This window comes from Rhinopithecus roxellana, chromosome 1 (genome assembly GCF_007565055.1).
Source record: "Rhinopithecus roxellana isolate Shanxi Qingling chromosome 1, ASM756505v1, whole genome shotgun sequence".
NCBI classification, from domain to species: Eukaryota; Metazoa; Chordata; class Mammalia; order Primates; family Cercopithecidae; genus Rhinopithecus; species Rhinopithecus roxellana.
In genome coordinates, this window is record NC_044549.1 from 71,852,890 (window position 1) to 71,878,588 (window position 25,699).

The 25,699-nt window shown below is 38.6% G+C and overlaps 1 protein-coding gene across 3 annotated transcripts in view; it reads right to left on the bottom strand.

Annotated features, from left to right (window-relative positions):
- ADAMTS9 (ADAM metallopeptidase with thrombospondin type 1 motif 9) overlaps positions 1–25,699 on the bottom strand; it is a 177,751-nt gene that overhangs the window by 122,879 nt on the left and 29,173 nt on the right. For 2 of the 3 annotated variants that reach the window (XM_010360866.2, XM_010360864.2), the window contains exons 4-12: positions 24,114–24,403; positions 21,442–21,525; positions 21,226–21,341; positions 20,058–20,098; positions 19,841–19,946; positions 16,490–16,636; positions 15,104–15,245; positions 13,400–13,504; positions 7,359–7,504 (exon numbers count right to left, since the gene is read on the bottom strand). In XM_010360866.2, coding sequence (XP_010359168.1) covers positions 7,359–7,504; positions 13,400–13,504; positions 15,104–15,245; positions 16,490–16,636; positions 19,841–19,946; positions 20,058–20,098; positions 21,226–21,341; positions 21,442–21,525; positions 24,114–24,403 — 1,177 coding nt within the window. The remainder of the gene's footprint in view (positions 1–7,358; positions 7,505–13,399; positions 13,505–15,103; positions 15,246–16,489; positions 16,637–19,840; positions 19,947–20,057; positions 20,099–21,225; positions 21,342–21,441; positions 21,526–24,113; positions 24,404–25,699) is intronic. The other variant, XM_010360865.2, reaches the window with a different exon arrangement.

Sequence of the window (25,699 nt, forward strand, 5' to 3'; positions counted from 1 at the left end):
CTTTTCTTCCCAACATTCACGGTGCTTCAATGTTAAAAATGTAGAAGGTGAAAGGTACCCAAGAGTGGTTTGGAATGCTCCCTGTCTTCCTTTTGTACCTCGACATATTCACAGGAGACCATAAAAAACTTGTTCCCTCACACCTCCATTCATTCTGTCCCTCTACACTCTCTCTCCAAACAACCATTGTTTTTGTTTGTTTTGTTTCACAAATAAAATGGAATAATGGGAATGTGTTCATATTTTGACTAACTTAAGAGGAGAAGCAGGAAAGAGCATACTGGTTTCATTAGTTTTTGTGTGACGAGTGTATGGCGTACGCCTTGCAAAGCATCACAGGGCAAATTTAATCTCGGCATGCAACCCTGTGCATGTATATTCCAGATGTGATCCAGAGAGTAAATTATACAACACATCTACCAGCAGTCAGCAGCATGCCAAATTCATCATGGAAATGGGAGGATCACAGAATCATAGGAAGCTGGGGCTCACCTACCCAGGGCTCAAACAGCTCGGGTTTCCCAACTGCCCTAGAACACCCTGAAACTGAAAGGACGTTTTTCACCTTTTTTCCTTTAGAATGAATCTTTTAGAGTAATCGGACTATAAAAAATGGGGTTTTGGCTGGTTTGTTTCAAACAGGAATTTTGGGGAATGAGAACTATATCCCTGCTCATGAAATATAGAATGAGAGGTAGAAGGAGCTCTGGAGTTGGATCTCGGTTCCAATCTGGCCCTACCCTCTATCTGTATCCTATCCGGATCTCGGTTCCAATCTGGCCCTGTGTGGCCCTAGACTAAGTTCTCAGTCTTCCTGAGCTTCAATTTTCCCCTTCTCTAAAATGAGTGTACATAGTAGATGCCAGAAAATGTTAGCTACTATGATAGTACATGTCAGCACTGCCCAATCTAATCTGATCTGATTCTGCAGTTGGCTTCAGCACCCACTCTGAGCACTGAGGCAGGACTCAGTGCTCCTGCAGCGTGCCCAGGTCCCAAAAAGGCCCTCCTAGGGAAGCTTGTCCTGATATTGTTATAAATGTACTCATTCCATCAAAGATTTGCAACATAAAGTAAGAGCACCGGCTTTGCGGTTACAAGTTGGAGGGATGACTTTGTATAAGCTGTCTCACCTCCCTGGGCTCTATCTTCACATGTAAAACAGAGATGATGCTGTGTACCTAAAAGGCTTGTTGTGACTCTGAGGAACTTAGCAAGAAGTCTGATCAACATTCACCATTATTTATCATACGGAAGACTGCATCTAGGGATGCAAAATGGCACATAACACAGTCGTGTCTACGTCTGTCTATTTCTGCATTAAACACAATTAAGCTCATATACTGTATATCTGCACTATTCATTCAACCTGGGAAAGCTCCTTCATATCTTGTCCAAGACTAGGGAAGATGAGGTGCTTTCATACCAAGTAACAGGACATTTAGAGAAGTACTTTGCCCAAAGGTCACACAGTTAGGAGGAGAGTCAGGACTGGAATCCAAGTCTCCCAGAATCTTCTCTGTGCATGTCTGCTACATTATCCGCATGCTGTGGTTCAAAGTCTTTTTTTTTTCTTTTCTTTTTCGGTGCCATTTAGAGATGCAGAATGGGTTTCCTAGATCCAAGCCCTTTTCTCAGCACCAAGGCACCCCAGTCTCATGCATAAAATATCACAGATTACCCATGAATAATAGATCAGGACTGTATACCTGCTCAGGTGAAACATGTTTTAAATGTACTACAAGGAAGACCCCCTTCAATTTTTCCTCCAGTTGAAATTATCATTATGGAATCTTTTTAGATGTCCCAGCTGACTACGGTGGATCAATCATTTATTTATTGCCTGAAAGTAACTCATATTTCTTTCACTTTGAACATAAAGTTTTTTAAATTGATTTTTTTTTTGTTCTCTTATATAACAAGTCTTAGCTGATTCTTGAACTTGATCAAATGCAGTAGTTCGGACTGCAAATAGTTATGACTTACAGGTGGCTTCCCTTCAGATGGTAACAGTTTCCACCTTTGCTTGCTTTGACCACTATAACATGGCAAGTAGTATTTTGGGATTTATTTTTATAAAAAACATTTTTTATAAACACACAAAAAATACTGTATGTGAGAGGCAATACTCCTGATGGTTAGAAACATGGACTCTGGAAACAGAGGGTTTGAATCCCAGCCATGCCTCTTAATAATGATGCAAACTTAGGCGAGTTGCTTAGTCTCGCCAAACCTCTGTTTGCTTGTCTGTAAAAGGGAGATGGTACTAATATCTACTTCGTAAAGCTGTGGTGAGGGTTAACTAGCTTAATACATTCAAAGCACTTGAACAAAGTGTGGCTTACAGTAAGTGATTAATAAAAGTTTAACTATTACAAGATTTGGCAAACTACCATCCTGTGGGCCAAATCCAGCCCACCACTTATTTTTGCATGGCTTGTTAGCTATAAGTTTTACATTTTAAAGTCATTGAAAAAAAATTTAAAAAGTAGAAGATTTTGGGACACATGTGAACTATGGGAAATTCAAATTTCAGTGTCCATAAACAAAGTTTTATTGGAACATAGCCACACCCACATTGTCTATGTTTGTTTCTCTGTGTATCAGTAAGGTTGAGTAATTGTGATGGAGACCACATAAAGTGCAAAGCCTAAAATATTTACTATTTGGCACTGATGGAAAGGGTTTCCTGATCCCTGGACTATTCTTGTGTCACTGCGCTATGTTCCAAATTCTGTCACTGACTGTACTGAGTGAGGAGCCCAATCCAACTCTCCCTGACCAGAAGCTCAAGACCTGGCCTCTCTTTCAGGCTGTCTCCCTTGAGACAGGCCTCTTTCCATATCAAAACTTGGTCTGCAAGTTGATTTGCTTTTATGTAAAGGCAGGTTGCAATTTTTTCCTTAATTATTGACATGACTTTAACAAATATAAACTGGCTTTCTAAACTATTTATGTTTCCTCTCTCTGAGGCAATGTGACTGTTGCCTGATTTACATGGACTATGTAATAGAGAAAGTTTTAGTCAACTAAACTCATCTTTCAGCAAGGCAAAAAAATCATTTATAATTTAATTATTTAGCTGAATAGGAGTATTTTTCTAGGTAGGCAAATATTGAAAATAATAGGAAATATAGCTTTAAAAAATAGTAACCACATTTCCCAACTATTAAGGTCCTTTTAAAATATTGAATGTCAAATAGGGATGGGAAGGGTTTAAGGAAATTGCTAGAATAATTACTATTATGCACAGCCAAATTGGATCTTTCTTTCAAGCACATATTACACAGCCATGCCTGCTGATACATAGAAAGGAAATTCAAGATGATGCATGACCAAAACTACAACGAAATTTTTGCAGAGGTCATCACAGATACAGTCTATTCTCAAGGAAAGCTAAACTTTGGTCTGCAGAAGGGTTTGAACAAAAATCTCAACTTCTACGTTTATGTACAATGAATTAGGGTAGGCAGATTTAGGATTGGCACAAGACATTTCTAAAGATATAACAGGCAGCCCCAGAAGGTAGTGTGATTCCTGTGCTCAGAGGTTTTTAAGAAGGGACCTGATGGCCAATTATGGAGAATGCTGAAAGGCTATTCAAAGATTAGATGGGATGGGGCGGGAGCTGTACCAGCCCATCTTTAATGATCTTTCCAAATGGGGCAGTCTATGAAACTGGATTCTTTTATGTGTTCATTGGTTAATGGCTCTTCCACAGTAACCAATTCTCAACATTTCGAAACAAGTTCATCCAAACCGAGTGCCTCAAAAAAAGCCTTGCTGTAATTCCTTAACAGCCAAATGAGAAATTCATTTTTTGGATGAAATAGACATATGTCTTGAATATGTTTTTAAAGTAAGATTTCATAAGCAGTTGCTATGGAGAGAGCCTAAGGGGGAAATATCTAGTTCACAATCTTTTTTTTCCTCAAATTTTTGAGTTTATTATTTTCAAATTTTAACCTATCTCCTAATTTAAAAGCAAAATAGAAGCATTGGAAAAATAAAATGCTGTGCCTTTCCTGAGGAACTGACTTGATTTTAGTTTTTGATAGACTGTAACAATTCTATGTACCATTTTGTTTCAGCCCTTGTGAAGCTCTGAGCCAAATTGTGAGCACAAAACAAGCATAGGGCCCAAAAGCCTGAAAATACATCTTCCAGTTCCAAAGCTCAGTCTAGTTTTGGTACTGTAAGTTATGTTTTGGTGGTTCTGATTTTAAATTTTACTCTATTACACACTTCTTATAGGCTGGGAGACCATATAATTAATTGCCCAATCAAGAACGTTCTGAGAGTGAAAATGGGAGCTATTAATAACTCCTCCAGGGCAACAGAACGAGGGACTGTTGTTGCAAACCAGAACTATGATCATCTTATCTGTAGGGCATGGATCAAAATTGAGATTAAAAAAATAAAGCACCTAAAAACAAAATATAAGGGCCCCACCTGTAGCACCATATATACCACTTGAGACCAAAATATCTTGTGACCAAAATTAGAAAGCATATGGTCTCTACAGCTTGCTCGTGGAGTAGAGCATAATCTCATCTTTTTTGGCTTTTATGCTTTCGGGGTAAAAAAAACTCCTAAGAATATACTATAAAGTCTCTGGATGCTAAATAAATACACTCTTGAATCAGATAAATACTGTGAAAAAAGACAAAACAATCCAGTGTCCTTAATAGAGACATACCTTGTACCTTGGGTTCTAAAAACAGAGTACTCCATTATATTGTAAGGGCTCGTCAAACTGACAAAAGGCATATTCCCGGTGAGGGGGGCAGCTGTTCCCCTCAAACTCCCTGAGAAGCGTGACAGCAACCACTTCTACGTTCTACATAATGAACCATCTGCTCTGTGAATTTCTCTGAACAAGCTTTTAAACTGAGATTTAGATCTGATTTTCCCTTTTCTGTGTTCCTTTCTCTTTTCAATTGACTCCCCCAGAGCCATTGTAACCTCCGTATTCAGAGGCAGTCTCCTTCCTCAATTAACAGGGACATCCTAAAGTGCAAATAACTTGGAGGAGTTTTAATGAAATGATGTCAGTGCTGACACTCAACTAGGTGGATTGTTTTTTGTTTTAAAAAAACTCCCATAGCAAACAGCAGGGACAAGGACCTCTAATTGAGGTCTTTAATGATTGGTTCTTAACTTCTGAATGTGAGGATCTTTGTTGCACTTTGAAGCTCAAGATCCTTTTCTGCTGAGATCTTTACACTGGGTGATTTTCTTTGTCTAGCCCATTCCAATTATGGAGTGATTTATCTCTCTCCACTTTTCACATTACTTCTAGAATTGCTCAAGACTTAAAAAAGCAATATTTAAAAAAAGGCCAAATACTTATTTTGAATGGAATATTCTTGAGTCAAAAATGTTTTAAGTGCTTATAAAGTGGTCACTGTTTGCAATTTCATACCCTCATGATAGCATTTACTATAAACTAATAACTTTGCTCAATGTAGCCAACAAATAGTTTTTAATATGTAAAAATTCATCATATTAGTTGTTACAATACAAGGTTTTCTTTTAAAGCTTCAACAACATCCTTGTTCAGCAACAAGGATGTATAGCTGAGTTTAAAAAGCAGTATGAACCTTCTTTTATATTATATATACTTATTTTATATTATATGGTACTTATTTCATATAATACATATTTACATCCACAATCTTTTCTAAAAGCCTGAAATGACACACACCCATTTTTTTTCAGTGATTATTTCTCATGGGGAATAGGCAGGAAGTAGGAATAATGTGACAACTTCTAAAATATTCTATATGTTTGTGTCTGAATCTTTTTAAGCGTGATCTATATTTATACTAATATTTTAAAAACTAATTCAAAATATAGACTGTATCGAAAATCTAAGGCTTATTCATTTTTATCCATAGCTACAGTGTTAGTTTTATGGAACAGAGTCTATATCTCATAGCTCTTTAGTTATCTTCCTTGTTGACCACTACATGGACACGAAATAAGGTTGGGTTATGAACAAAAATGAGTTAAAGTAAATTAATCATCATCTGAGATTTGTAGTACAGAGCATTTAGACCAGGGCTTGCAAACCAGTTGCCTACAGCTATGTTCTTTTTGATTCACACAATTCAGATTTTTCATAGAAAAGATTTGGAAGCTGTGCCAATATTAGACTCTTTTCTTACCTCTGAACAATCAGCTAGACCTGAGTAGTGCCCTGCATTTGATCTCTACAATACAACTATTGTATTACCCTAGCCTACTTAGTTCCTTTACTTCACCTGTTTGCTTCTCAGTACAATAGAGTTTGCTATCCATGATCTAAGCTATTAAAAATAAATGAGACTGCTAGAGGAAATCATTTTACAAAATCCCAAAGCAGCTAGGGTCTTCAAAGTGGTTGTGGGTTTTTACATCAAAAAACTATCCCTATAGATTTCTTGGTTCCCCAGTCTAAATAGGTTCCATGGCAAGTCTGAGAAAGTGCCATACAAACTATTACTTACTTTTACTTACCTATTATTTTCTATTCCTTTTCAACTATGTATGTCTTAGATCTATGTAGAATTGGATGGCATTTTTCAAAATGAAGATAGCAATTTATTATCCATAAACAGGCTTCCCCAACCCTCCAACCCAACCCACCCTACCCATGTCTGCTATGACAAATGCTGGGGGAAAAAGTCCATGCATGGACTTTATTTAAACATGTCAGTCCTAACAAGGTCAGGCTGGTAAAAGTTGCCATGGTCACACAATGAGAATTATTCTGAAAGGCAAGAGACTCTCAATCTGTAAAATGTCAGGTTGTAGGATGGGGACTTCAGCTGTCTCACCTGTAATACAACTAAATTGATTAAAAAGTAATTCCTTATCACAGAACACATTATTGGTAGGAAAAAAAAGAAAAAAATAAAATAAAAAGTAATTTTTGATTTGGGGTCCCAGGTTCCTTGAGGCCTAACTAGAGGGAGTATATTAGTCTACAAACTGGATGAAAATGCCCATTTTTTTTGTTTCCACGTGAAAATCTATCTAGTCACTCCATTAGTGTGCTATCTTAAGCTCTGAGTGTAGCGGGGAGAGTGAGACCTGCCTGATCGTCAACACTGGGAAACAGACCAACCCCAAAACCATCATCTGTTTGGTAGATAAAACTGTGAATAACAAAGGATCTTGACAGAAAAACAATAATACAGGGAGAAGTGCCTGGAAATAGACTTTGGGTACAGTGGGTCTAAGCAGCCCTTGAAGTTTATGTTCTTTCTAGCTCTCTAATTTGGAACGTGCTCTTCATCCACCAAAATTATTCCCTTTAGGAATCTCTTGTTCCTGCCATGCCAATAATAACAGTTATACATTCTAGGACTTACTCTGGTCTGTTGCACTCTCGAATGGCTGTTTTGATGCCCCCTCCACATGTTCTGGAGCAGGTTCCAAAGGGACTCCAACTTCCCCAGGATCCATCTGTCACAGGGACATCCATTTCTTTGGGAACACAAAATCCATACTTGCAGTGCTGTATTTAATAAGGGGAATAGTGAGGGAGACTTGGCGCTATGAGTTGTTACAGGACTGGCTGTCCTTTTAAACACACCATACTTTAATTCTTTTCCATGTGTGGGTTTGAAATGCTGCAGATTCATCATCTATATGAATACTAGAAACTATAGGGATTTTAATCTCATACTTAGTGATTTTAGGTTGGGTCTTCCTTTACAGCTTGCTTGAATAAAACTGGCCAGTGACTGGCTCCAGGCTGACAGGGTAACTCCAATGGCAAGCTTCAAACGGCTCAATTAGTTTACTTGGAAAAACCAGGAGTGGAAATGGGAAGGGTGGTTATAGACAGGGTCAAAATGAGTTATAAGATTTGCATAGTGAATTTCCATCAACAAGGCCTACAGAAGTTACAAGTCTGGTCAACTATAATGCTTTATTGCTCCCAATTTTAATTAGATTGGAGAGGGGGAAAAAAAGCGAGTTACATGAGTCCTATAAACACACTCCAGGAAAGCTGTCAGGATGAGACGAAAGCAAAACGGACACACTACAGAGAGCCCTAAACTTTATTACTTGTTTGTTACTAATGGTTTCAGATTCTCCAGCCTGGAGCAGGAAGAAGGCCATGATGTTTAAAAAATAATAATAAAACAAAATAAAACTCCTCAGCAGGACAAGGGAGGAGAGAAGCCATTCCAACCCTCTCCCATTGTTGGGGTGTGAAGCCCTGACACAAAGCCGAGGTCACTGAGCAATGGACAAAGGAACAGTGGCAGCAGTGGCCACAGGAGGGTGACGCCCCGCGGCTCGCTCAGATCTCTGGAGCAGAGCTGGTGGCGGCTGTCATGATTTATCCCCAGGGAGGACACAGCCGCCAAGAGGGGAGAGGCGGAGAAGTTTGAAGACCAGGGGGTGGGGCAGTACGCAAGGAAAGTGGAAAAATAAGAGGTAGGTGAAGGTCTCAGTGGGAATAGCAGGCCCCACCCCCACACAATGCTTGGTAAACAATTATTTAAACAGTGCAATTAAGCTTTCTCCAGTCTGTCTGGCCTCCTCCCTTGTAATTATCCTCTTACAGTATCTGAGGACACGTCCCCTTCCCTGGGCTGTTTGGCTGAGGCTTAAGACTTTCTGCATCTGAACCCCGGGTGACTCAGGACCCATGAAATGCGCACCGAGGCAGTGGGGACTACGTCACTCTCTGGAAATCACTTCCTATTTGTCTTTATAGTGGCTGTGAACATTTCTTAGAAAATATACATATAAAAATAAATGAACAGACGGACAGCTTTGTCTAGAGTACCTCTGTCCTGTAGACACAGAACATGAACCACATATATAATTTAAGAATTTCTAAAGTCACATAAAAAACTTAATTTATTTTATTTAGCCCAATCTATTTAAAACATTGTTATTTCTACATGTAATCTATATAACATTACTCAAGATATTTTTTGTTTTATTTATTTATTTATTTATTTTTTTGAGACAGGGTCTTCCTCTGTCACCCAGGCTGGAGTGCAGTAGTGCAATCATGGCTCACTGCAGCCTCAACCGCCCAGGCTCAAGTGATCCTCCCACCTCAGCCTCCCGAGTAGCTAGGACCACAGGCGTACACCACCATGCTCAGCTAAATTTTTTTATTTTTTATAGAGACAGTTGGGGGTAGGGGGGGTCTTAGCATGTTGCCCAGGCTAATCTCAAACTCCTAGGCTCAAGCAATCTGCCCTCCTTGGCTTCCCAAAGTGCTGGGATTATAGGACTGAGCCACCATACCTGGCCTACTAATGAGTTTTTTAATGCTCTTTTTTTTCATACTAAGTCTTCAAATCCTGGGGTGTACTTTATACCTAAGCACATCTCAGTTCATGTTGACATTTTAACATAGCCACATGTGGCTAGTGGCCACCGTACTGGACACAGCGGGTCTAGACAGACAAAACTTAACAGAATATAACAGGTCTCACTGGGACTGGTAACTCTTTTACAAAATAATTCTGTGGCCTTTGGTGAGTCCTTAAAGTCTGTTTCCACAACCAAAAAATGGGGACCTACTGGCCAAAATTATTTGGAGTATAACATGGGAAAAAGTATGTAACATATTTAGTATATAACTTAGCACATAGGGGACCCCACTTAAATAACAGTGGCAATGATAATGGCAAACGTGTACACTGCACTTAATATTTGTCAGGCACTGTTCTAAGCATTATATATACAAACTTAGTCCTCACAACACACTGTGAAGTAGGTACTATTATAACTTCCATTTTTACAGCAAAGAAAGTGAAGGGACAGAGGCGTTGATGCCAAACATAAGTAAGAGGCAGGAATGGTACTGAAACATAGACAAGACTTAACAGTGCATACTCTTAACTGGGACACATACTGCCTCTTAACTGTGAGCAAAGGGGACAATTTCTGACATCTAAATAAAGGACTGAAGTTTTCACCAAAAGTAAGATTAATGAGATGGCTAGGTGAGGCTTAGCCTCCAGATTATTCACTCAATATCCATCCTCCCCTTTATCTTGGCAATAGAACCTATATTTTCCAAAGTTTCCCTATGGATAGCGGTGGTCAAAGGGAAGTTAGCAGAATTCACTGGGTAGGATTACTCAAGAGGCCCTCTGAACTCTTTGGCTTCATTCCACGGGGAAGTCAGACTCCATGGCTGGAGCTAACACAGCCATTTTGTACCTTGAGGACAAAATTAAGTTTTCTGGAAATATATTTTTTCCCTCTTAGCACTTCAGACTTCAGTTTCTGGATCTCTTTATTCTATAGATTTCATTTCCACAAGAGAACAAATTCCAAATGACCACTCTTCTCATTAAGCATTACTATAAACCTCAGAACAAAACAAGGAGGTAGGTTTATCAGAGCCCTACCATTTAGCACTGCACTCAAATGTCCTCACAGTTGCTTTTTAAAAGAAAACTTCTAATTCAAAACTGATATGGAAATTAAATATTTCTTAGTGATATGACCATTGACAGGTGTCCAAAAGAGAGGAAGAACTTCAGAGGAATATGAAAAGTGTCTGATACGACAGATGCTGGGAATGGGGGCTGTTTGGGAAACATGCACCAAGATAATCTATTTTACCTGGCAAATTCTACAAATAATCATCACATAGCAAAATTACTATTACATCATAACAAAGCATTAAGTGGCTGGTGAAATAAGAGCTGAAATAAAGTCAGCCTTTATTTAAAATGTCCAAAACCATTTAAATAGTATTTTATACAAATGTATCTTTTTAAGAGGTTGGAATGGGGACTTAGAGGTTGATTTTGTCCAAAGGAAACTTGAAACAAAGGGGTTTCAAACCTCAGACTCACAAATAAGGTTAAAATGAAAATGCTAACGGACTTAAGAGAGTGGAGAAAATAAAGAGACATTAGTGAGTCATTCATCAAAATAACATTGTGTCAGCAGCCCAAGACAGATTACTGCTGCAGGAGCAGAACAGAAAGAAGAGAAAGAAAAAACATTAACCCAGCGGCCAAGGGAGGCAGAATGTGCTAGCATATAGAGAAAACGCACATACTGGCAATTCTATGAAAAAGAAACAAAGCAAAAAACTCAAAAGAATTTCTATGCCAACATATTCACCTTCTTTGGCATTTCTAGAATGTGTAAATACTCTTCAGGGTATTTATATATATCCACATCTTTAATAAAAGCTGCTAGACATGGCCACTTTTCTAAAACAACTAAAACTGGACCTATCATTTTCTCTGCACAGTTCTTCCCCAAAAGCATCCTGAGCCTGCCTTGGGAATGCCTTGAAGGCTCCTACTCTTGCTACAAGCACACCCACTTGCTTGTGTTTAGCAGGAGCAGGGTCTGCTGAAAGCTCTCCCAAAGCTCCCCACCCCTCAGAAGATAGAAGATTACCCTACCATCCCTTCTCTTCTGCAAAAACAGAAGATTGGGAAAAGACACAATTGACATCCTCCGTTATCCTGCATTCTAGAACTGGTTGGGTAACCAGACTGCTATATGGAGCTTGATAGCACGTTCATGACAATTTTACTAAATACAAGTCATTCATCACATGATTGAAAATTTTTCTTTGTTGTGTTTCTTTTGCAGCAATAACATGTGTCAGAAATAGACACAGTGGGTGGGTCCATCAGGTTAAGAACCACAACTAAATACCAGTGATTTTGCTGAGATCAAACAGATTCAATTTAAGTAATATAACGGGCTGGTTCTAACCCAAGCCAACTAACCAAGTTGTCAAATAGGTGTTATGTTTATTGTTATCTCCTACCAACTGGTAGCAGTTGTTTGGATCTTTGTGTTTAGAAGGACTCTGAGGCTATATCTTGATTTTGTAAGAATGAGTGCCATATTCAATTTTTAGTGGCTGCCATGGACTCTCAGACAAAACTATGATTTTGTGGCCACCAATCCACTAAGTTTTATGTCTTGCAAAGATTCAACATGTGTTGCAAAGATTCACTCTTTGGTCAAAGAGATATATTTCCCTTTACACCAATGAAAGCTCTAGAAGCTGTTACGCTTATATCCGTATACACTTTTTGTTAGGCTGTTATTGAGGAAAGCTATATTCTCAATTGATGAGGTCCCAGCCACAGAGAAATCAGAACATGAGCTGACTCTGTTGCAAATTTAAGTCAAAGACAAAAGCATCTTCATTATAAATTTTTATTTTTGCATTGGCCTTTATATTTTTAAACTTTCATATCCTCAGGATCATTTAACACTGAAAAATCCACTAGTCTTCCTCTTTGACCATCACAAACTGGAGGAGCTCAGTGAGCTTGAGTTAGGGCCACTCCAGTAGGACCTGCTGCCCCTTCAGGTGAGGAGGGGCTGCGCCAAATGATCTGAGTGACCTTGGACAAATCACTCATTGTGAGACAAGAAACTGAGAAGCTTCTTCTCTATAAGATCAGGGAACAGGGAATGAAGTTCCATCATCTCTTAGGAGCTCTTCCACAGAAACATTCTGGGTGCTACTGATTCCATAGGGTAAAGCGGAGGAAAACGAAATAAGATGAAAATTATTAAAAGTAAGTAAAGTAGACAATGCAAAGAGGAGAGAAAAAAGGGAAAAACATATAGAAGGATAACAAACCACTCAGAAATATCATTCAGGGATTGTATCCTTGGTAAGTTACAGATAGAATGCCATTTTCCATGTGTATTTTTTTTTTGAATCGGGATTTGTATCTAAAACTTTTTGTAACCAAATTTTTGGGCTGATGGTGGTATCACTGACATGCCACATTTTTTTTAAATGCACACTAGGTACAGAAGGTTAAATTAATCATACTCCTAGGTGCATGAGACACTGTTACCACTGGGCCACAAAAGTAGCAGATTCTGTTTAGCTATTAACAAATCAGTAGCAACAATTATAACCAGCGCATGAGAACCTGGATTTTGATATATCCTGGATGACATTATAGCTCCTTAAATGGAGTAACACTGTTGGCAAAAGCCTGATATCATAGTAGTACCTGCAAATGATGTACTATATTTCTATATTTCCTTGATTCTAAACTGTTCCATCAACTTACCAATAGCTTTCCAGTGTCATCCCAAAAGAGAAGAAAAAGAAATAAAATCTCACATTAAATGTTCCCAAAGGCACACTGGAATTTTAGAAATGTTTAAATGAGAGAAAGTCTTAAGTTGAGAGAATGTCTTAATATTGAAGCAATAATGATAGGTATATTCTCTGGTATTAGCATTATATAATCTAAGTTCCACAATTTTTAATAGTAAGCTAAACATCTGTCCTCTAAAAATTATTATGCATGCTAAAACAGACTGCATTGTTTTATATTCTAAACATTGGTGTCTGATCATACAGCCAAAATTTTGCACATTTCTGCCCTAAGACAGAAGGACAGAACAGGGCATTACTTGCCTTTCCAGGCTCGCACTCCGTCCCATCGGCCCAGGGTGTGTGCTGAGTCCGGCAGCCTTTGTGTACTCCATTGACATTATTGCACCAGAGCCGTCTACACTGCATCTGCTCAATTCAATGAAATGGCAATTGAGTGACAAAGGATTTGACAGTATCAAACAAGGCAAAGCTTGCTTTCAACTAATGTTTCGCTAATGATATAGGGTAAGTTGGAAAGGAAATTCTTTTCTTGGCATGATAAATGATAACTTTTAAAAGAGATATAGACAGCAGCCCATAAAACACATTTCTATGCCTGGTAATGGATACCCATGTACCCACCACCAAGCTAAGGAAAGAAAACTTCACAGGCACAGCTGAAGGCCCTATGTACTCATCCCAGGTCCCTTTCCCTTTCCTTTCTTACCAGAAGTGACCACAGTCCTGAGTAGTGTTCATCACTTCATCATTCCCAACACTTTTACTACAAATGGTAATAAATCTCCGGTAATAGACAGCATGTAAGCTTTACAACTGCACCATACTGACATATCCTACAACTTGCTTTCTTCCTCCTCTAAATGCTCTGTTTTTTAGATTTATTCCATTTGCTATATTTAACTCTATTTCAGGGCACATTTTAAAAAGTTTTTTATTTTTCCTAATTATTAAAATAAACCACACTTACAGTAGAAAAGTTGCACAAGTATTAAAAGTTTTTTTTTTTAAATAGAAAAGGTTTCAAACTACCCCATCTTTTCTGTAGCTTTTTCTCCCCTTTTAGAGTTGAGATCATACTTTACAAAATTGTTTTTCATGTTATCTTAACTTAAAATTATATCAGGAGCATGTTCCCAGATGCAGATCATTTTCAATTGCTACAAAAGGGAGACACTATAATTTGCTTAACCTTTCTTTTGCTTGGCAGTTCAATGACTCCTAATTTTTCCTATCATGAATAACACAAAAACAAATATTGCCATGAATCAAGTTTACTCAAAATTTTGTTGTTATTTCCATGGAATACTGTTGTACTTCTCAATTCACCAGGCAATCTCTGAAGACACTCCCAGCGAAATAAACACACACATGCCACCCCAAAGAGACAGAATGGGCCACCCCATAGAAGCACAGTTCTGCTCATCTGCAACCTGATAACTGCTAGATGTTGTCACTGGCCCAAACCTCCACAACACATGCATCAGGCTATATCACACAGCCATCCCAGCTGAGACCCCAGCAGAAATGATTTCAAGCCCCAATTGGTCACAGGAGGTTACCTTCACAAGCTAAAACACAGAAACATGTTTGTCTCATGAGTTACCTCTTCTGAATCTTGAAGAGTCCCTATAATTTGCGTCACTTGGACAAGTCCAAGGGCATTAAAGGTGACAAGGAGAGAAAAAAGCCGAGCTCTGTAATTCCCAACTCTGTAACCTTGCTGCCTCTGAGCCTCACTTTCACTTGTAACATGAAAGTGATGATGGCATCTCCCTTTTGGGCTATCATGAGGATGAAATGAGAAAGTGCAGATAAAGCATTATTTAACACTGAGCAATAGTACTGTTGTGTCATCTTCATAATTATTATGATCACTAATATACAATTTTACTCTCAGATTTTCCTTGGGTAGTTTATATTCGAGTTAGAATCCAATGGAAAACTATGAATAAAAAGAAGAGCGGAATCAGTAGATGAGGGCAGAAGTGGCCCTCCTACACTTACCATATATGGGCACACCTGAGAACCTGGTCCAAAAATCAATTCACATTGTTTATTCACGTTGTAAAGGATGCCTGGCAGTTGGACAGGCAAAGGGTAGGGTCTGGATTCAGGTTCGTTAAGCAAACACTCGCCATAACCAGTGCTATGGAAATACACAGAAACACACAGATGGTGAGAACGGTGGCTGTCAAGAGCTCCAGATAATGGTAAAGGCCACCCCACCATTGTAATGGTAGAGAGGACAGTTACTTTTTAACATGTGCTTTATTCTTTACATCCAAGATCAATCCAGATGCTGAAGTTACATTTTTGCTCTTTACTTTGTAGAACCACATGCAATGAATACAACATAGTCAGTAGGAAATATACATCTGCTACAATGTTTGATCACACTTCACAGCAATTATCTGTTTGTGTTTGACTATCTTTCCCAATAGACTGTAAGCTTCTTAAGGGCAAAGATAGTGTCTTTTTCATCCAAGCACAGGGCCCTGTCCATGACAACAGGTGCTTAGTAAATGTTTGCTGAAGGGATGCATGAGCAAATCAATGACTCATAGAAAGAAAACACTTTACACCATCTGGTTAAAAAGAAAAACAGCAACCCTCCGGTTCTTTCCGTTTTCAGCAAACACCTCTCCTGGAAAATTCACACCCGTTGAGTTCTGATTAATAAAGCCTCCTCTTCCCTGTGGTTGCAGAAATATACACCCAGTGACTCTGGGACAATCACTTAACCTTTCATACTTCTGAGAGAGAAGAGCAATAAATCTGTGACACAGGGGCATTGTATAATGTAATTGGATCTTTGAGCAGCCTAGCAGGAAGCTTAAAAAACAAAACAAGAAAAGAAAGAAAATGGGAAAAGAGAGAAAAGGGGGAGGGAAGAGGGGGAGAGGAAGAGTGAGGCAGAGAGAGAAGGTCCTCAATTCAACAATGTGGGAGCTACCGTAATTTCCACTCATCCACAGACTCTGCTTTGGGATCATCTCACTACCCCACCCCTTTTCAGGCCAAAATTACTACATTAGAAGTGCATAAATACTTGTGGCCTTCATCAAGAAGCCAGATTCATAGTCCCTCTCCGAACGTCTGAACAAATCTCGAAACTGTACCCAAAATGAAGCAACATTTCCACATCCTCTTTAAGATTCCAACCTTTTCTTTAGCTCAGTCTGTAATCTTCTAAACTCTGGCAAGGATATGAACTACACAGATGTCAGAGAGTATTTTTGTTTGTTTGTTTGTTTGTTTGCCTTCTCCAAGGAATGTCAACAAAAATAACTGAAAAGGAATGTTTGACTTTGTATTGTCTTTCCCACAATTAGTTCACTACATGTAGACCAGGCACTACAAGTTTGTGTTAAAAGAATGTTCAAGTCTTACTCTAAAAACTCAGTGATATATTTTCGACTACACTTTGACCACATCCAGGGGTTGGTGTAGAAGTTCAGTGTTGGAGCCATGACATGCTGGGGACTCTTAACTCCTTCTTCTTTACATTTGTTGTTGTCATCATGAGGCATGTTAAACCTAAAGCCAATGAGACAATGATGAGAATGTCAATAAATACCAAGGGATCATGCTGTTCTAATTGCTTCAGGAATGCATCTATCTAAGAGAAAAAATTTTAACTGCATTTTGGATAAGAACCTGAACTCTGGTAAGCAGAACAAAATGTAAGACAATTCAAGATAGACTGTAGATTAAAATATAATTCTCACCCAACTTAATACAAAGTGTAAATGCATAAAATGCATTTTAAAAGATGTGGGTTGGCCCACGTGTTTGGTTTAAGTGTACTTTTTGGAATTGCAGAGGCTCTGAATATGCTGTAGTTGGTGCTAGAATACAGTAGTTGGAATTCCTAATAAGCTGTTAAAGGGCAATTTATAGAGTCAAGAATTTGGCAACTTATGATAACGTGAATACAAAGAGTCAGGGAAGTGTCAAAAACTGAAGCCAAGAGCTTTCTAATAAGAGGCTCATTATGGGTCTTGGCATCTTCCCCTTTTTGGATCGGGGTGACAAATTATATACCTGTGTAGGTATATCATTCTAAAGGCATGCAAAGTTTGTGCACAATAAAACCCATGAAAGGTAGTGGTATGCATGGAAACCAGAGGCATGCCAATTCTACTGGCATAACTCAGAGATGGCAAATAGTTTCATGCTTCATGCCAACACCAATTGATTGGTACTGGCTTCCTGAAAAGCCAGGCACAAAAGGATTCTTAAATTAATCCAGGTTCCGCCTGTGAGAAGGCTGTGAAGGACTGCCAACATCCTTATGGGCCTGGAAGGGAATGCAGCAGCATGAACACATACTTGCCATTCTTGGCTTAGCCAGAAGCAGTGGAAAAAAGCAGGAAGTATTTCCTAAATTCAGAAACACCAATTCTGTGACCCACATGCCATTCTCAGCTCAGGCAATTATCCACTGGGTGACAACCTCAGAAGGGTTACCTTCCCTCTGTCTGGATGACTATCTCCAATCACAAAATTGACACATGTAATTAATTTAGCATTGAGGGAGAAATTCCCTTCACTAGTTCATCTTGATTACAGAAATAAGTGAGTCAGATAGAAGCATGTAGACTTCCATCATATAAAAGTTGGAATAAAAGCCTATGGAGTCTATTCCATTAATTTATCACATTTTCCCTTTTTCTTTAAAGTTTATGCCTCTTAATACCACTAAAGACAGAAAAACTCGATCTTAGTTGAATTTAGAAATAGTTCTTAAAACATGAGACTCTTATGCTTAAGAATCTATTTTCTTAAAAGAATAAATGCCTTGGTTTCCAGTTCCCTGATGCATAATCAATGTAATACCTGCATCAACAAACTTAAAACAAGCAAGGCATTCAAATCTTAGCGGTTTCTCTATAGTGGTGTTTATTTCCCATCCCCAGATGATGTTTATTCCCCACTCTCACAATTACTTGATACAGTCAAGTTTATTTCAGCATGTAAATAAGTTGAAAATTTATTTTTATTCAAATGTTATTCACATTTGCTCACTGAAGGAGTTAAATTGTAATAAATACTTATTGGACACATATAAACAACAATAACCATGACTTTTCAGTATTCGCAACACACCAGAAAATGTGCTAAGTGCTTGCGATGCTTTATTTCATTTAATCACTTATTTTACCCAATGAATAGTACAGGTTGAGCATTCCTAACATCAAAACCCCAAATCCAAAATCCTCCAAAATCCAAAACTTTTTGAGTGCCAACATGACACCAGTGGAAAATTCCACACATAAATGTGTAACACAAACTTTGTTTAATGCATAAAATTATTTAAAATATCATATACAATTACTTCTAGGCTATGTGCATAAGGTATATACGAAACATAAATTTCTTGCTTAAACTTGAGTCCCATCCCCAAGATTATGTATATGAAAATATTGCAAAAATCTGAACAATCCAAAATCCAAAACATTTCTGGTCCCAAGCATTTTGGATAAGGAATTCTACATCTGTACTGTTATTATCTGCATTTTGCAGATGAGAAAACTGAGCCATAGAGAACTTTAATTACTTGATCAAATCCCACAGCCACTAAGCTGGGGAAGCTGGAATGGGAATTCTCTTCAAGGCTTGCCTGAGTTTCACAAAGGTGCCTCAGAAAACACAAGGATAGAGAGGATGTTGACTAAGCAGGTTGGGCCTGCCACAAATGCTTAATGGAAAGCCATACCTCTTTTATGTTCTAAATAGGGGGCACTTGACTATATTTCCTTTGGAGAAAAGAAAAGGGGTGTGCTCTTAAAATACATTTGAAAGGTACTAGTTTAAAAATATACCTGTTATCGATTGAGCTAAATTGGAGACACCTGTGTATATATGCATCTTGCTCTGTGCCTCATACACTACACTGCACATAGAGGACCTTAAATGTATGAATGAAAAGCTTGTTTTATAAATGATGTTAGCTCTAAGTAAAGTTATCATCTGCCACACAAATCGATCTGCAGCTATATTATATTAATAATATTCTTTCAGAAAATTATTTCAAAATAGATAGTATAAGTAATTTAATCATCCTAAAAAGAAAATAATGCAGATCAAAACTCCGAATAATTTCTAGTAAATTTGCAGTGTTTTGCCCCATGTTCTAACCATGCTCTATCTCTAAAAAACAAAAGGCAAAAGCCATTTCATAATGGCCACTTAGTGACCATAATTAGGAAATGATTCCTTCTATCTTTGTTCATTCTCTTTCTTGAAAAAAGGGATATTACTGTTCCCAGATGCTAAATATCAGAATTAGAACTGTGTATAACTAGAATCAGGAATGGTCTGGATTTGTAAAAATCTTGGGGGCCACAGTAATGGTGGGGGACTCTCCTGGACAAAGGTGTTAAATCAGGAAAGTTCTCTAGGCTAATATATCCTCTGCTTCAGTAGAAGGAATGGAAAGACCCCATTTCTCTAGTACTCAGTAGGAAAGGAGAATATTAGACCTTATGTATTGAACTTGAGCAGTTAAACTGAAGATATACACAAGCTATGGCTGAAGAGAGTGCACTGCATTTACTCAACTTTCGGAAGTCAAAGTCATTTCACCCAATTAGGTTCAAAGTTCTTCAACCCTGCAAACTCTACTATGACTCGGGAAGTGTCTTACACCCTTGAAAGTCAAGTAAATGCTCACTGATGCGAAGGAAAAAAAGGTTTAGGTCACTCTGAATTAAATGAAATTACTGAAAGGAAACTCACACATGACCCAGCTCATGGGCAATCGTAAAAGCTGTACTCAATCCACTATCTTCACTAATAGAACAGCTTCTGTAGGGATCACAAATGGTTCCCAGTTCAGCCAGGCCTATTAGAAGGAAAAAAAACAACAAGGTTTACTCTAAAAAGCAACTGTAGCTTGAAATAAAAACATGCAGTAAACTGTTTTAGCCATAGAAGATACGCACAGGGAACTCACCTAAGGTATCACATTTGTCGTGAGCTCTGCAGATATCCTGTCTGAAAGCAAAGCAGACTTAGGCCTTGATGACATCAAAGAGTAAGTGTCAATATAAGTAAATACTTTAGGGTTGTTTAGGCATTCACAACAGCACACACTTTGGGGTGGGGGTTACAAAAAGTAAATTCATAAGACCAGAGTTCCAAAACTCAAAATTTTTGAAATTGTTGATTTAAGAATTATAAACTACTACATTAAGAAGTCTTCTTCTGTGGTCAGGGTGGTCACAGAGCAGTAAAAAATCTCTCCAACCAGGATTTTCCCAGTACCCTGGGGTAAATGATTCTAGTTTTGTAAAGACTCTTTGAGAACATTCCTGAGAAGGTGCAAGATACTTTTCTTTTACTTTCATTTAAGAGGACATGCTCGGAGTTATATCTGATGTAAATGACGAGTTGATGGGTGCTGACGAGTTAATGGGTGCAGCACACCAACATGGCACACGTATACATATGTAACAAACCTGCACGTTGTGCACATGTAGCCTAGAACTTAAAGTATAATAATAAAAAAAAAAAAAAAAGAGGACATGTTCATGACCGCAATAGAGACGGCAGGAGGTGGGAGGCACAATTAAGCCAGCACACCTCTGTGTTGCTACAATGTTTTAACATTTTGAGATAGCAGCTACCATAGAAAAATTGGGAGGTTTCACAATTTAAAAAATTCATTTTTCTGGCTTTTGCAAAATCACAAAAGCTGGCAACAATGAACTCATATACTACATGGCAACGCCAGGTCCCTCTGAATAGCAGCTGCCCTTGCCTGTTATATAAGGCATTCATTTTCAGGTCTGCCTAACACATTTATTCCTCACTTGGCATCTATAGGTTAGTGGTTCTCAGCCAAGGTGATTCTGCCCTTCCCACGGAGGGCAGTGGCAATGTCTGGAGACATTGTTGGTTGTCACAACTGAGGGGAGGGAGTGCTCCTGATATGTAGTGAGCAGAGGCCAGGGATGCTGCTAAACATCTTGCAATGTACAGAAAGAATTATCCAGCCCAAAATGTCAACAGTGCCTAAGCTGAGAAATCCTCCACCAGCAGCTGACTATCAGCAATGCGTGACTACATCCCATCAACTTGACCTGAGACTGAAAGATCTGAGGAATAAGAAATCCATATACCTTGTTAAGAGAACAGCAGTATCATGATGGATTCCACCTGGACTGTTCTTCGAATGCTGCCACTGGCAAAAGTTTTTTAATGTTGTCTGAGCATTAAAAGATATGGAAGGCCCATCCTAAATACAGAGAAGAATTATGGTTAATCTGTTGTACCAGTATCAATTAGATATGCCATTTCGGATACAGATAGAAGAAAAAAGAATAAAACTTTATTACCTGTTCATTATGAATCACAATTAAGTTCACAATAACAATATTAATTAAATTTCCAATACTTGGGTCTTTATAGATAGAGGCTACCTGCAACCGAGATAAATTTTTCAAAGTTAATTGTGAACTCCGTGTAAGCAATAAGCAAGTCACGTCTTACGTTGGGCTCCACCTCTTTTTTACGTTTCTTGCAACATATGCATTTTGTGGTTGTGAATTTTTCATTCACTCAACAATCCTTTTTGTAAAGTCTCTTCATAAAATTCATAGATCACAGTTTTAGGTAACAGTAAATCCAAACAATTTTAAATTCCTCTGAAATTGCATTGCCACGTGACTTAACAGTTCTCCGTACCAGAACACTGGATATTAATTTTCCATTAAGCTCTTTCCTCTCATCTGAAGTCCTAGATTGCCAACTTATAGAATCTCACATTGGGTGCATGTTAGCCAACACTGCTGTTCTTTAATGTTTGCCACCCATTTGTGTCCTTGACAACCTTGTTAACCTGGTGGGGTTTTTATTTTTGTAGTATAATTAATTATAGGAGCTAACATTTACTAAATGCTTGAGAACTGGCTGAAAACTACATACACACATGCATTTAGTCTGTATACAGCAAAACTCTGGTCTGGGTACTATTAAAGTCTCTGTTCAACAAATGAGGAAACTAAGTCACTCAGAGAAATTAAGTCACTTGTCTGAGGCAACACACTGGTGAGTAGCAGAGCCAGAACTCTCAACCTAGGACAGTTTGACCCAAAGTCCATGTTCATAATCAAAATTCTTATGAGAGATCTGAAATTAAGAAGTGAAAATGAGGTTATGCATATGTGCAGGGCCAGATTAGATTTTCCCTTCCCTCCTGGGCATGAGAGGGCTGGGGTATCTGGGACTGAGCAGCATGTGGGGGTGAGAGGGGCATGGAGGCCAGGCAGGGTTGACAGGGGGCAGAGGGGAATGGGTCACAGCAGTGAACAAAAAGGCAAGGAGTACCACAGGCCACATGGGGGGAAGAAGAAACCCTAAAGCTATGCCCAAACAGGATTGCTTTTCATATCCATCTGGGGGATTTATTAAAAATAAGTTTTACTTCAGGTAAATTAGGGCTCATCCATTGAAAGAAAAGTTATGCTACAGCTGAAAAGGAGTAAGAGGAGGTCTATATGGACTTTTCTGGAACCATCTCGAATTGTTCAATAAAATAGCAATGTGTAATACAGTATGCGAAAATCCCTCCTGTTTGAAAAGAAGTTGTATATGCAAATGTGTTTGCATAAGAAATACCTAGAGTTGCACTGCCCAACAGTGGCCACTCATCACATGTGGCTAGTAAGTACTGGTATGTGGCTAGCTCAAATTGGGTTATACTGAGAGTGTAAAACACTGGATTTTGAAGGCTTAGTATTAAAAAAAGTAAAATACCTCATTAATAATTTTTAAAATAATATTTGATATAAAATATATTGCCAAAATTAATTTTACCTGTTTATATTTTACTTTTTTTTGAGACAGGGTCTCACTCACTCTGTTGCCAAGGGTGATGCGCAGTGACACAATCAAGGCTCACTGTAGCCTCCTGGGCTCAAGAGATTCTCTCACCTCAGCTCCCGAGGACCTGAGACTATTATATATGAGCTAGGTATATGCTACCACACCTGGCTAATTTTTTTTTTTTTTTCATAGAGACCAGGTCTTGCTATAATGCCCAGGCTGGTCTTAAACTCTGGGCCCCAAGAGATTGTTCCACCTCAGCCTCCTAAAATGTTGGGATTACAGGCATGAGTGACTGTACCTGGCCATTTTCTTAAAAACTTTTTTTTTTAATGTGGCTCCTTGAAAATTTAAAATTAGGGAAAAAAAAAACTTTTTAAAAAATTTAAATACATTTGAAATTAAATATGTGGTTTGTATTGTATTTCTATTGGGCAGTGCTTGTTAGAAGCATATAAGAAAACTTTCAACAGTGGCTGCCTCTGGGAAGGGGCCTGGCAGTCTGCATAGAGAATGGTACTTATTTTTTAACAATAGTCTTTGTTCTGTCTGATTTTTTAAAGATCATGCAAATATATTGTGGTTTTAATTCAAAACGGGAGTAGAAAAATAGAATGAAACCCTCCTAGGTGTCACTCCCCAGGCTACTTAATTAGAATCCCGGGGGGAAGAAGCTATTTTTAGAAGTTCCACAGGTGACTATGGTTCACGACCAGCCTCCCTAAGAATTACTGAATATCCACAACTGGCTGTGCAAAGTTCCTAAGTGAGGCAAAAAGCACTGGTTTTGGGAACTGGACAAGCTAAAGGTCACAGGCAGTGTCCAAGTGATTTATTAGTTTTACCTGACCATGGGCAAGTGACCTAACTCCTCTGAGACTCAGTTTTCTTATCTATAAAATGGGCATGATTGATAATCTCACCCGGCAGGGTTGTCACGATTCAAAATTATACCTTTTAAGTAAGAAGCACATTGTCTAACGCAGAATAAATACTCCATATTGATAACCACTGTTGTCAGTTTAAAAAGGCAACCAACAAATAATCTTATGTTCTGTTCAGTCACTTGCCTGAATGGCTGAAATGCCAGTTCTGAATGGTTCTCCAAAGCACTGAGTGGAAACCCATTCCCCAATGGCACATTTAGAGGCCTTATAAATCACCTTCGTTTGAATGTACTTACAATTGACATTAAAGTTAAAATATAGTGTTGAAGGTTTTCTCCATGGTATGAAACCATTCTGTTGTCTGCCACCACCAAGACTTCTACAAACCGTGGATAGGATAAAAAACGTTTTGTCCTTCTGTGGGTCCTCTTTTCTCTTGTGTTGTCCGTCTTATTACCATAGGCAGAAAATGCCTCTGTTGCTAAGCCGCTGTTTAATGCTGCCACGTCATCAGCCAGGTTAATCCTCTCTCCCCATTTTCTTGCTCTGGTTTTCTTCTTGTCTTTACTGTTCCTATTTTTGTGTTCTGTAACAAATCAGATGGTACACATTACATTTCAAGCCACAGCTATTTTATATTAAGAATTTAATTTGACACATTTTAAATTGATGCCTCTGTGGTCAAATTACATACAAAAACAAGTCCTGCATACTGTGGACTCTACAGATGCACCGCAATCTGTACTCCCACCTAAGTGACTAAGGATTTGAGATTTGCTTCCCTGGGAAGCTTTCACACTTGCTCACTTATGGTATTAGAAAATCAGGCCAGAGCTTGAGGGAAACAAGGCATGTGATTCTTATTCTTTTCATTTGGTAACAAAAGCTTTGCTGAGATTGATTCAAGGAATCCCACTCTTGCCAAAGATATAGTAAGGGCCAATAATGTAGCTACAGAGCGTTAAAAAACTTAAATGGAGGCTTGGCGCCGTGGCTCATGCCTGTAATCCCAGCACTTTGGGGGGCCGAGGCAGTTGAATCTCATGAGGCCAGGAGTTTGAGACCAGACTGGCCAACGTGGTAAAACCCTGTCTCTAACAAAAATACAAATTAGCCAGGCGTGGTGGTGCACATCTCTAATCCCAGCTACTCAGGAGGCTGAGGCACGAGAATTGCTTGAACCTGGGAGGCAGAGCCTGCGGTGAGCTTAGATCGCGTTACTGCACTTCAGCCTGGGTGACACAAAGGGAGACTCTGTCTCAAAAAAAAAGAGAAAAGTTCCATATATACCACTCATGCTATTCAATGAGTTCTAATACAAAGAGGTCTGAGAGGTGGACAGGCTAACAGATGATACAAAGGAACTGTAGAAAATGCACAACCAGGTGTTTTATTACCTTATTAGATCATTTCAGTACTTAAAATATAAGAATAGAATCACAGCAATTCAATGTCTCTGAATTTTTAATAAACTTACTCCAGGGTTCAGTTAAGGAAATAAACTCTGAGAGTCTGGGCAGGCAGCTGGGACCATGATTTATAATGTCAGATTAGCTCTACTCATTTCCAACTCATGCCTAGGCCTCTTCTTGGGTTCTCCACAGTCTTGCTACTCAAAGCAGGGTCCGTGGACCAGCAAAATTGACAACAACTAGAAGCTTGTTAAAAAGCAGATTCTTTGACCCCACCCCAGGCTCGAATCTACACTTAACTAGATCCCCAGGTGACTGATATTAACACTGACATTTTGAGAATCACTAGTTTCCAACTTGGCTTGAAATTTATATTGCTGATGAAAATACTGAATTTTCACATCATCAACTATGCAATAAACAAATAAGCATTAAAATGCCTGCCAAAATACACTTTGAGTAAAAACAGA